Source organism: Gekko japonicus, unplaced genomic scaffold (genome assembly GCF_001447785.1).
Source record: "Gekko japonicus isolate JY-2015 unplaced genomic scaffold, Gekko_japonicus_V1.1 scaffold2224, whole genome shotgun sequence".
Taxonomy (NCBI): domain Eukaryota; kingdom Metazoa; phylum Chordata; class Lepidosauria; order Squamata; family Gekkonidae; genus Gekko; species Gekko japonicus.
The window spans coordinates 83,521-96,721 of NW_015164261.1; the positions used below are offsets into that span (position 1 = coordinate 83,521).

The 13,201-nt window shown below is 43.3% G+C and overlaps 1 protein-coding gene across 1 annotated transcript in view; it reads left to right on the forward strand.

Annotated features, from left to right (window-relative positions):
- LAMB3 (laminin subunit beta 3) overlaps positions 1–13,201 on the forward strand; it is an 84,656-nt gene that overhangs the window by 39,877 nt on the left and 31,578 nt on the right. Inside the window, exons 6-11 of the mRNA XM_015408717.1 lie at positions 1,156–1,347; positions 3,045–3,108; positions 4,761–4,948; positions 8,233–8,353; positions 9,189–9,377; positions 11,774–11,929. Coding sequence (XP_015264203.1) covers positions 1,156–1,347; positions 3,045–3,108; positions 4,761–4,948; positions 8,233–8,353; positions 9,189–9,377; positions 11,774–11,929 — 910 coding nt within the window. The remainder of the gene's footprint in view (positions 1–1,155; positions 1,348–3,044; positions 3,109–4,760; positions 4,949–8,232; positions 8,354–9,188; positions 9,378–11,773; positions 11,930–13,201) is intronic.

The window sequence follows — 13,201 nt, forward strand, 5'->3', positions numbered from 1 at the left end:
GGTGGGTTGCTCAGGAAAAGTAGGGAGAATCGGCAAGCACCCTGATGAGGCACTGAGTATGACGGGGGGTGTTTCCTGAAGAGCCTGTCATGAGTCTTATGATAGAATGGGAAGGAGCTAGGGCTGCCAGCCAACCTCTATGTGGGGCTGGGAGATCCCTGGAATGGCAACTGATCTCCAGACTATGGAGATCAGCTACCGTGGAGCAAACAGCAAATGTGGAGGGTGGACTCTCTAACATTATGCCCCACTGGGGTCCCTCTCTGCCCAAACCCTGCTTGGCCCTCCACAGGCTCCTCCCCCAAATCTCCATGAATTTCCGGACCCTAGGAGCACCCTTGGTTCTGAGCAGCATCGTCCCAAACCTGGTCGTGGCTTGTGGCACATCTGGGGAGGGGCATGAAACTTGGCCCCTCTTGGCACATTTCATTTGCAGATGAGGATAAACAAGGTTGATGGAATAGCTGGCCAAGTTTAGAGCCAGGGTGGATTTACCCAAATGATAGCAGCCATGGCAAGACTACCTAGCACTGCCCACTCTTTAAAATATATTGTCATATTTAAAATAAATCATATTTATTTTATTCAAATCAGCAATATTGTTTCATGTCCTTATTTTTTTGGGGAGGGTGCCTATTCCCTAACACATTTGGTGTATATTTATGAAGGTCTGAAAGACCTGTGTGAAAGCCAGGTGTTCTACTGAGCCCTGAAGTAAAACAGCTTTTTTATATTTTAGATGGCACCCTGATTCTAGGCCACTTTTCTCTCCATGGTGAACCAAAGTGGCTTAGAAAAAGAAAAAGGTTCCAAATTAACCCTCCCACACACAATAAACAAAATAAGGCTGCAATCTTAAACCCACAGATATCTGAAAGCAAAGAGTAGATGCCTCAGGGAAAGGTTCCTCTCCATGAAGGAAGATTATAAGTCTGTCTTCTTTCTGCCCTTGCCAAGATCAAATGCAGCTGGAAAATGTCCAAAAGAAAATCACTTATGCAGCCCCCAAAACTTTAAAAGCTGCATACTTTCTGAGAAGATATATCATTTAAATTTTCTAGGAGAGGAGGAACAGAGACTCATGTGAAACTATGTTCGTCTGTTTTGGTTTATCAAGGAGAACCTGCATTTAGTTCTTTCTCCTTGTTTCTCTAGAGTCCTCTGCCAGTTGGCATGGTGATTGAAAGATCTACTGACTTCGGCAGGACCTGGAGAATTTATCAGTACTTGTCCACAGATTGTGCCACCTCATTTCCAAGGATCTCCAGAGGCCTTCCTCAGAGCTGGCAGGATGTCCGGTGTCAGGATATACAGACTCATCATAGACCACCTCAGGGTGGGGGGAAGGTACAGTCAATGTGATACTTTCCACGAACAGAAAGTGATGTGAAGTTCACCAAACTTAGCTAACTTCTGGCATCTCAAATAGTTCGTTTCGACATAATCGAGGATTAATCAAACCTCTTTAGATAGCCCTTTCCAAACTTGTTGGAATTAGATCACAGAAGGTTGTGTGGACAGTACTTAATTTCTTTTAAAAGGTGCTGTATTAAAAAACTGGCTGGGAGTCCAACCTTCTACTCTGACACTCCTTCTCTAATCTAAGGAAAGTGCAAGAAAACTTGATTACTCATTAATGAGAAGATAACCCTGTATGTGCTCAGAAGTAGTCTTTTAATGAACTTAACTTGATCCCTTCCATTCAAAAGTGGGCTTGGGGGATATCTCTGTCTTAATGCAAACTTTAGTTGGAAACTATATGTCACCCTGTTTAGAGATTAGAGACCATTGTATATAAATCCTAGTTCCCATTCCTGTTCTATGCTGTGTTGCTTCCCTGCATTGGCTTCTTCTCTGTGAAGGGAATATTTGACTATCTTATATAGTTTGAAATGTCAGTCAAAGTCCATTACATTGTCACAGTGTGCCACATCTCAACAGAGCCTTTCTTAGATAAATTATGTGTTGGTGGTATTCACAAACATTACACAAAACTGACCATAGAGCAGTGCTCATCATTTTTTTTCATATGTGCATGTGTGTATGAGAGTGTGACTGTGTATGCATCTGGAAGTCATGGTGACTTCTGGTGACTGACCCCTACTGGGGGCCTGTAGGATATTCAGAGGGGTAGCCGAATAAAGCCTGCCCCTGCCTCCTAACTGCTAGTATTCCAAGGAGATCTCCCATCCAAGTACTTGCCAGAGTTGACCTTGCTTAGCTTCCAAGATCTGATGAGATCAGACTTGTCTGGGCTATCCAGGTCAGGGCTGCACTATTTTCTTCACTATCAAAACAGGATATTGTAGAGCTGGAAAAGTATAGAACAGGGCAACCAAGATGACTAAGGTGTTAGAGCATCTTTCCTATGAGGAAAGGCAGGGAAGTCAGAGACTTTTCAGTCTGGAAAAAAGATGGCTAAGGGAGAGGGACATGATAGAGGTTTATAAAATTATACATGGGGTGGACCAAGTAGAGAGAGCTTTTTCTCTCTCTTCCATAAAACTGGAAGGGGTATCCAGTGAAGTAGTTAGGAACTATTCAGAGCACATAAAAGGAACTACTTCTTTACTCAATGAGTAATTGAACTGTGGAATTCACTGCTGATGGAGGTAGTGATGGCCATGAATGTAGTTGGCTTTAAAAAGGCATTAGACACATTCATGGAGGATTGGTCCCTCAAGGGCTACTAGCCATCTTGAGTATAGGGAACCTCCATGTACAGAGGCAGCAAATCTCTGAACACCTTCATGCCATGTTTGTTGGTGCTCCAGGCCAGCTGGTTGGCTACTGTGTGAAACAGTTTGCTGGACTAGATGGACCACTGGTCTGATCCAGCTGGGTCTGCCTTGGTGGGGAGGGCGGGGTAAAAGTTAAATAAATATAAATAAATAAATAAATACAATATTCTTAGTAATAGTGTAACAGTACAGTATTTTAAGTGGGATGTGCCCATTGACTTTTTTCTCCAGTAAGAAGTGATAGAAACCCCTATACTAGCATCCTTTGACATTAATCATTGCTTCCTCCTTTGTTTGTGTAAGATTGAGTTCAACCTCATTGACCTTGCATTTGGGATGAGGACATCTCGAAGCCAAAGTATCAACAGTATGTACACATTTTTGTCAATTATATTTATAATGGATGGATTACAGGTGGCAGAACTTGATTGTGTGCCCAAGTGGAGGCTTCCTTCAAGCTGATATTGAAGGTATGTCAGCCCTGGCAATAACATATGCTTCAGAACCAGATTGTGCTTCTGCTTCTGATTACCTTTGCTGCATATCTTTTAGAAAAACGTGTGCTTTGGGGTGGAGCAGGATGGGTGATGATGTGAGTCATTAGTTATGTGGAAGGAACAGAAGTGAATGTATCAGAAGTGGTACATGCAGAGGACAAATTGTTTCTGAGTAACTTTTATGCCTATGAATGCCAGCATACCTGTGAGTAGAGCAAATACTGTGACTTGAGGTTCATGTCAGACTCCTGAGGCAATCAGTTCCCAACAATGTTCATTCAGGGAAGTGAAGTTTATTGAGACAGTAGTGCTACAGGTATCATAACTATTTTGTGATAGAACTGAAGAGACAAAGCAAATAGATATACATAACTCAAATGAGTCCCCTGATGGCCTCCAGCCCATCAGGTATCTGGCAGAAGCCCGCCAAAGTAACGGGTAACAGTTCCCAGGAGAAAGACTACACCAGGCACTCAAGGTCATATAACACAGAAGACAGATAATAAATCCAGTGTAGGCACAGCAGAAACAAAACTCATCATTCCAAAGCATCCCCCCCCCCATCTACATGACAGCCAGGTAGGAGGCCTTGCTGACAGTTCATCATTGCAAAGTGTGGGATTTTTAGCACAATTTTTTTTCCCTATTAGACTCTTCTCCCTATTAGAGTACATAGTATAATGATATACAGATAATGTTGCTTGTTATTATTAGCATGCTCAGCTTCTCTGGGAGTAGCTATGAGCACCATTCAGGATTTGTTTGTACAGTTTCTTTAGTAGGAAGCATGAGAGAGCTGTGAAGCTAATCCAGTCTAGAATTTTGTGTTAGTTTTGTGTTTTACGTATTAGATAATTATCCTGCTGTTCATCTAAGAAGTTTAGGGGGGTATATGTGGCTCTGCCACCTATATCCTCACAGTAATTATGTAGGTAGGTTCGGCTGAGAGTGCCTGGCTCAAAGTCACTTGATAAACTTCATCGCACAATGTGGTGTGGAATGCAGCTTTTTCTAGTCATTGTCCCAAGGTCTCGTGACTACGGTATGCTGGCTACCTTTTAAGTGGGTTCAGCTTAATCCCATTTGGTGTCTATGGAAATTGAGACTCAGACTGCTGTTCTGATGCCAAATGCAGAACCTCTGCACAGTGGTGCAATTGTGTGTGCTAAGAAATAATAATATTTACTGTTTGGAGACAGGGAAGCATTCCTTAAAATAGTTTAGAAACCCTCTGCAGGAGCCAGCAATCCATTTAGAAAGCATTCTCTTAGTAGCAAGACCTGTTACTGATCTTTTCTAAAATGTACTTATCTGGATGCAGACATAGCCCTATTATTTCCTTTCATTTATTGGTATATAAAAAGAACTACACACCAGCATGACTGTCACTGTAATACCATGCTGGATCTTTGGTCTCTGAGCCAAAGGCTCCTGTCTTGCATCTCCTCTTGGCCTTTGTATACTTCTCAGACTTGTATGTTTTCTGTACCCTTCATTGTTCTTTTTCACTTGTCTCGGATAGATCTGGCCGAATTCACGAACTTGAGGATCAACTTCACCCACCTGTCCCGCCCCCCACACCAGGGCTACCGCGTACCCAGTGCTTTCTATGCCTTGACAGAGATGCAAGTGCAAGGGAGCTGCTTCTGTAATGGACATGCTGACCACTGTGTTGCCCTGGATGCCTCTTCCAGAGAACCTAGTGCTGTGGTGAGAACAGTGGAGGCGGCACATTGTTTTCCATCTCTCCTGCATAGGTTCTAGTTAACCTGCAGTTTGGTTTGTTTGTACAATTTGTCCCTTTTGGTTTGCAAAGGTATGCCATAAGCCCACTGTGCTTTTGGAAAGAGAATATTTCCTGCAGAGACTGAAATCATGGACTGTAAACGCAGGAAGATTGAAATGCAGTTGTAAATCAACCTTTCTCCATGGCCATCAAGCCATTCAAAAACCTGTTACAAGCACATTTAAAACTGTCATTCTGTGTGTTGCACTTGCAGAGTTCTGTTTTTTCTCTTGTGCATGCTAACCTCAAGACAAGAAGTAAAGGGGCTTTAAGTTAAAGAAGTGAATTCAGGAGGGCTGGTGTCAGCATACTTCGGTGTGGGGCATCTGCCAGGGCTCAGGGATACTGGCACAGCCCACTGAAACTGACCCCCACCTCCCCACGTGCTCTGCCACCTGCCTGCACGCCCTTCCCTCACCTGCTCACTTGCAAGCATTCCACCTCCTGTGCTCCTGGCTACCTGGGATGCACAGCACTTCCAGGCAAAATCATGTGGGTGGACCAAGCAATATTCCTTATGGTCACAGCAGTGGCACTCCCAGTTACACATACTGCCCGGTGCCATTGAGGAAAGGGCAGGCAGGTGGCAGGGAAGATGGCAGGGGGTCATGACCAGGCAGGGGAAGGATACACAGGCGATGTGGGGTTCATGTGTGAGGGCATAAAGGAAGTGAGAATGGGGGTACTGTTGATGGGCAGAGGAGTGGGACTCCTGAGCACTCTCTGCCTAGGGCCCCTCAAAACCTGGTCCTGGTCCTAGAATTTAGCCTCTAGAGTCAAGGGACTGATGGAGGAAAGGCTTAGCCATCCGCTCTGTCTGAGCGGCAAAAATAACTTGAGGCTTCAAACAGCATTTCTGCATTTCTGAATAACCCTAAATTTCATCAGGCCCCTGAGCAGCACAGTCATCCTGTTTTCTCCACCTACAAAATTATTTTCTCCATGTGGGCTTTTGTGACTGCTCAAAGGGGCAGGAGGGCAGGAGAGGAAGTGTGTGGGTGGGTGGGGGGAGGGAAGAGATGCAAGAAAGAGAGTTTTGCACACCCCTTATATCTCTTTTCTCTCTTTCTGTATTTATCATTTTTTGAATTAGCAAGACAAAAGGACTAAGACACTTGAGGAAGCTTGGAGAGAAGCTTCAAGAAGAGAACTGTTTCCCTAGTCCCTCTGGATGGAAAACAGCTTAATAGGGAGCAAGGGGGAAATGAGACTGGGAAATGGAAACCTCTCATCCTTTCTTCTCACCACTTCAAAGAGTGAGGAGGAAGATGGGAATATCCTTGGTCAAACAAGCTTCCAGGTTTCTTAAACGTAGAGAAGGCTGTACACTTTTCTGAATTCACATATATCCTAATAGGTCTGAATTGGCAATCACAGGCTTAATGGGATATTTCAACATGCAAGAGCAGTAAAAAAGACAAACTCCATACTTGGGATTATTACAAAAAGGGCTGACAGCATCCAAGTGCCTTTATATCAATCAATCATTCAGGCAGCCACATTTGAAATACTGTATTCCGTTCAGGTGACCTCATCTCAAAGAGCATACCAGATAGCTGGGAAAGGAATAGAAAATGATCCAATGTTAGGAGCATCTTTAGTACAAGAGAAGGCTAAAATATTTGGAGTTTTTGTTAAGAAAAATATGGCTAAAGAAAGGGAGGATATAATAGAAGTTTATAAAATTATGCAGTGTGAAACAATTGGATAGAAATAACTTTTTCTTCCCTTTCAGGCAATACCAGAACAAAGAGGCACCCAGTGAATCAGTTCATAACAGGATCAATATGCCAATAAAGGCTAACTTGAACTTGAACAGGATCAGAACAAACCAAAATATTTCCTCGCAAAACACTTATTTATGGAATTCACTGCCACAAGAGGTGGTGATGGCCACTAGTTTATGCTTTTAAAAGCAACACAAACATCTGTTAGCCATGATGGCTATATGAAAACTCCATGTTTAGAGACAGTGTGTCATTAATACTAGCTTGAGAGGAGCAATTGCAGGGGAGAGCTACTGCCTTTCTGATATACTTGAGGGCTTTCTGAGGATGTATGGTTTGCTGTTGTGTAAATATGATGCTGTACTAGGTTGGTTCCACAAAGAGGATTTTCCCCATTTCAGCCACCCAAGTTGTGCATTCCCCCTCCCAGTTCTTACATGACATTGTCCTCAGTTGTGCGTAAATTGTGAACAGTCCTTTCTTTCTACAAAAGAACTCTGATTTTTTTTTTAAAAAAACAGGATATAAAATCCTGGCATGACATTTTGGGTGTCAGGACAATGTCATAGCACAGTTAGTAAAGGACCACAATGCAAAACTAGTCAGATTGAGGAGAGGTGGCAAGCAGCATTAGTGTCTTCTTCAGGGCTGCAAGGGGACCCAAATATAGTGAGGAACAAATTTATTACATAGTGAGATTTTGGTGGTGGTGGGGATCTGTTCCAGTGTCTCATTCAGTGCTGTGACTGAATGCATGAGCATTAGTGGGTGGAGAATCATGATGGCAGCATGCATGAATGGAAAACCATGACTACTAATGGTGAAAAAAGAATTACCTTGTGCCATCTGGAATCTCCATTACAAATGCGAATTGTACCAACAATTGCATTGGCATCATGGTTAACATGGGAAAAAACCCTTGTGTGGAATCAGCCCTAGATGTACTAGAAGTATGAGGTTCTTACACCCCCACCCCCATTTATTGTGCCATCCTAAGGCTTGTTAGACCCTTCTGAGCCCATTGACTTCAGTGGACGTCCGTTGTTAGAAATTCTTAATATCTGGTCCTGCCATAATTTAGGTCAGACTGGAGTTTCCCACATTATTAGTTTGGCATTGTAGCATTAGGCCCCAAATGTGAGAACCAGAGCCAGCAAAAATGAGATACTAAAAATGTACATGATTTTGTGCATTTAAGCTGTGCAGACTTGTAGTGATCCCAGCTATGTCCTGAGCAGTGATTTGAATTCCAGGGATCTAAATGGGCATCCACACGAGTGGCTTGCAGATCTCAGGCATTCCAATTCAGTGTCTGTTAAGACCACCTAATAAAAATGTAGAATCACCCAGAATGCATTCTTGGGACAAATCAGAAGATAGCTTATCTCTATAGGACCACCTAGGCAAAGACAAAGTGTGAACACCAGTACTCTGCCAGAGGGTAGCAGGCTGAAAAAAAGTAAAGCTGTCTTCTGTTCTAGGTTCATGGACACTGTGTGTGCCAACACAACACAGCTGGTCCCAACTGTGAACATTGTGCTGCTTTCTTCAATGACCAGCCATGGCGACCAGCTGAAGACAGCAACCCCAATGAATGCCTCAGTATGTATGCCTGGCAAAAAATAGGCCATACTTGGAGTTATTTTTAACAAAGCCTTTCAGAAACAATAGCAAGGGTTTTTTTAAAAGCTGTTAGCTTATTGAAAATTGTGCTGGGGGAGTAGGTAAGATTTGAGGTAGGGTATGCGCTTTCGTGAGTCACTGCTCACTTCTTCAGATAATCTCATACCCTATCACAGATTTTGTTAGTCTTTAAGGTGCTATTGGACACTTACTCTTTTCTCACGGAACTGTGTTCACTAATTAAGATCAGAGTGCCCCATCGTCCAACATAAGGAGAGTGCCTAAGTGCTTTTAAATATGCGTTAATTTTGAATTTTAATGGGAGCTGCTGCTGTGAAGTGCATTAAGTGCTGTCAAGTTGTAGCTGACTTACGGTAACTCTGAAGGGTTTTCAAGGCAAGAGACTACCAGAGGTAGTTTGCCATTGCCTGCTTCTGTGAAGCAACTCTGGACTTCTTTGGAGGCCTCCTATCCACGGGTACTTAGCTTCCAAGATCTGATGAGATTGGGTTAGCCCGATTTTAATTGATGATATTTATATCTGTTATTTTAAAACATTGGCTGTGATCGTTCTTATTGTTTGTTGTCTTAAGAATTCAATGAATGAAGAGTACAGCAGAGATTCCTACACACACACACACACACACACACACAACAAACCAAAAAGAAAATAAACACACCTTCCTCTATTATTACTAGATGCCTGCAGTGGGATTTGGTGAGGGAGACCAGTGCACCATCTACTGGTATGCAGAAAAATATATACCATCGGTTTCCATTGATATGAATACAGACATGGTTTGCTTCTCTCCAGGGTGTAACTGTAATGGTCATTCCAACAAGTGTTATTTTGACCCAGCCGTCTTCCAAGCCAGCGGGGGAGTGAGTGGGGGCGTGTGTGAAGACTGCCAGCACAATACAGCAGGGAGGAACTGTGAGCACTGCAAGACCTATTTTTTCCGTAACCGGAGGTATGACCTCAGCCACCCTGAAGCCTGTCTCCGTAAGTGTGTCCTTTTAGCATTCTCTTTTCTACCACATCAAACTTGTTTATGTTTTTAATTTGATTTATTTCATGTTTGTGGTATGTTTGTGTTCCAAAAGTTCACATTCTAAAATAACAAAAGATGAAAGGAGCCAGTGAAAGATAAGAATACAGGAATATCAAATCCAGTTAAGAGTATATCCAAAAACAAATGTTTAAGTTCTTAAAACCAATTTCATCTTATGGTCTCTCCCCCTCCCTGCAAACAAAACAAAATAAAAACCTGGAAATTGTAGTTTGGCAGAGTACTATGAATTCTGTTAGAGATCCCTAGACCCTTAACAGAACTACAGTTCCCAGGGTTCCTTGCAGAGAAGGAATGGCTGTTTATTAAATTCATCTGAGCTGGTTTCCACATGGGGAGGGGCGGGTGTGGTTTCTCTGTAGCTGGTGTAGCTGCCGATAATGCACACCAACAGTGGGGCTTCCACATGATGGCGTTTCCCGCAGTTTGCTTCTCCCAGGCCCCGAACGCTACCTTCCCCTGGGCCAGCGGGGCTATTGAAATAATTGGGACTAGAATATCATTATAATGTTGTACCAATAGGGGTACCACATTTTTTTAAATTCCCAGTTTCCTTAATTTTTTTAAAAATAAGTCTCTAATTCCTTCTGTTGTGGAGATATAAGGGGGAAGCCATATCTCTGCAACAAAAGGAATAAAAGACTTTTTTTGAAAAAAGATGAAAATTGGGAAAACCTTGGTATTGGTATAGCAATATTCTGTAACACGTATTGATATATCAGTATTCTAGATCCTTTCCCTCACTAAGTGTCTTGGTATCAAGTGGAGGAAATGGCTGCTGCAGGGACAAGTTTATGAAAAATGGCTGCCATGTGGCGGGGAAAATCCGAATTTTCACACTCACATAGTAACATTCAGGCTTTACTGTGATCTCCCCGAAAACATCAGAACAAATGAGGTTTGAGAGACTGGAAAAAAGCTGGGGAAATCTCAGGAGGTGCATTATCACATCATCATGCTGTGAGGAAGCAGGGGGGAAAACCCTGTTTCCCAAAAACATTGCACTTGGGGCAGATAATCCTTATGGAAATGTCCTATATGTAGCCATGCTAGATATTTTGCCTTATTTTTTTTTTCTGAATACAGATTTTCTTACACAAACTGCACTCTAGCTGATTAGTGATCTTGTAACTGAACTCTCCTTTCTCACCTGACCTAGAACCCTCAAGTTTCCAGTATATTTTGCCTCGTAGCCATAGAAAGGAGCTGTACATCTGTTTTGCAAACTGACAGGAATAAATGGTGGTTATTGTGAGGGGCCAGGGGTGATAATGGCCATTTTGGTGACTGGGTCAGGAAAACTGTGGGGAAACCTGCCATGCCATGTGGAGGCCCCATTGCTGCTGTGCTTTATCTGCAGCTGTACCAGCAGTGGGGAAAACACAAGATCCCATCTCCATGTAGAAAACATCACTGTTAAGAAGTTCCCTGTTGCAAGGTAACTCTCCCTGTCTTCTGTCAGAGTGCTGAATCTGCCTTACTTCTTCTGTAATTGCGAAGTTTTCCAAGGAAGTGGTCGATTAGAGGTGTATTGGATGGCATTTCATGTTTGACCCCTGGCTCCATTTCACCATGAACTATCGTATCTGGCATATTTCAGCTCAGTGATATGGATTCAGTGATTGAAATTAAACTAGCCTCATTCTTGGTGCTCCATTTCGGTAAAATGAGTAACATTTTTCTAAATACTTAATTCCCTAATAAGATGTAGAACATGTGTGTGCTGCATCTCAGAAGGAGAGCTGCTGGTTTTAAGTAAGCCATGGATTCAGTGATTGAGATGAAACTAGCCTCATTCTTGGTGCTCCACTTCGGTAAAATGAGTAACATTTTTCTAAATACTTACCGTAATTCCCGAATAAGATGTAGAACGTGTGTGTGCTGCATCTCAGAAGGAGAGCTGGTACACATACATGTACCTTGACCTGCAGTCAGTAGCTGTATTCATTTGCTTGAACTATCTGCTCTGCGTTCACTTTTAGTTGCTGTTTTATGCTTCTAGTACTGCTGTAGTTTGGGAAGCTGTGTTACTTTCTCTTGCAAGTATTGTTTGGTGCAGGGGACTTGTAAACACATACAATAGACAAGCACCTTAAGTGAACGGAGAACACTTTCTGTAGGTTCCAACCCCTCAACATTTGGAACCACAATTCTTTATTTCTATAGTTGGCAATCCTATCTGCAAATGAATGGTGTATAAAGAGAAGTGAAGAGATGTGAAGTCCTCAAGTAAACCCTCAGACTATATTGCTCAGTGGTGTCTGGTGCCATCCTTTGCTATAGCCTACAACTTCTAAAATATGATGGATATGATGTCTCCTACTTTCAGCTTGTGAATGTGATCCAGATGGCACTGTTCCTGGCTCCAGTTGTGATCCTGTGAATGGCCGCTGTGTCTGCAAGGACAATGTGCAAGGGGACCGTTGCCATCTTTGCAAACCTGGATTCACCCAGCTCGTCAATTCTAACCCCAAAGGTTGCAGAGGTTAGTGAGTCCCTAAGTAGATCATGAATCTTACTTTTCATAAAAGACAGATGTTCAAGACAGTACTTGCCAGCTGAGCAAACAAGTTACATGGTAAGACAATGGCTCGCTGGAGGCCAGCAGTTAATATGGAGCTGCTGCTGCTTAAAAATGCCTGCCTAGGAGGACGTGGAGGAAATGGCCTTTTCTGTGCCCCAGCTCTTCATAATTAGAAGCATCTTGCCTTTTTGGAGGTTTCCCCTGTTGCCTAATCCAAGAAAGGCAGGTGAAATTATAACCGTATAAAAATTTTCTTGCTTCAGCAAACAAGGGGGGAGGGGGGAATCCAAGCAGACAAGGGGGAAAAAAATTAAGCATTCTGTGCCAAGCTACAGGTAATGCTGGAGTTCTGTTGGAACCCCAAATATGTCTTTTGGCCCTAAACAAGCAACTTGTTGTATGTGGAAATCAGATGCAGTGAAGCCAATGGGGGGGGGGGCTAACTCCCCTCCATGCTGTTTCCCCCACAGATATTCTCGCCTGGATGCTTTAAGCCCCAGTGAAAAAGTTACACTCAGTTTCCCATAAGCAGAATTTGGCCCCTTTTCATCCACATTTTCACTGCTCCAAGTTGTCAGTATGCAATACCACTAAAATGAATGTAGCCTCTTTAATACTGGGAGAGCCACACTGGCAAAGCAAGGGTATAGCTCTGCCTTATTTGAGTCACGGGATATTAAACCTCAGTCAGACATCCATTTTAGGAAAATGCTTCCCAAGCCCCTCCTTCCTCTGGAGCATGCCTAGTCTGACTTTTGCCTGTTAGCCACTTAGTGGCAACTAGTATCTGTCCCTTATATATCTGTCCCTTATATATAAAGCTGTAGTGGGGCCCAACGTTCCAATGCACACCAACAGTGTTTGGAGGCTTGAACTGTCAGTCAGAAGATGCTGGCTGGGTTGGCTGGCTGCTTTGTGTAGTCCCGCCCACGTCAGCCCTGGCCAGCGCATTCAGCTCAGTCTGCTCTGGGCCTCTGACAGGAGAGGACCATCTGCAGACTGAGTGCAGGGACGGGGCTTCTACGGCTGGGCCACTTCAGTCCACTCTTCTCTGATTGGGCCAGCATTTCAAGGTCATTTGCATATGGAAGCTGATAGGACTTCACTCCATTCCACACGGCAAACCCCCCAAGGTTCATGTTTTAAAAGCTGCCTTGGGGATTATGGACCATTCACACACTTTCAGCCTTAACATACCTCATAGGGTAGTTGTGCGGATCATACAGGGGAGAG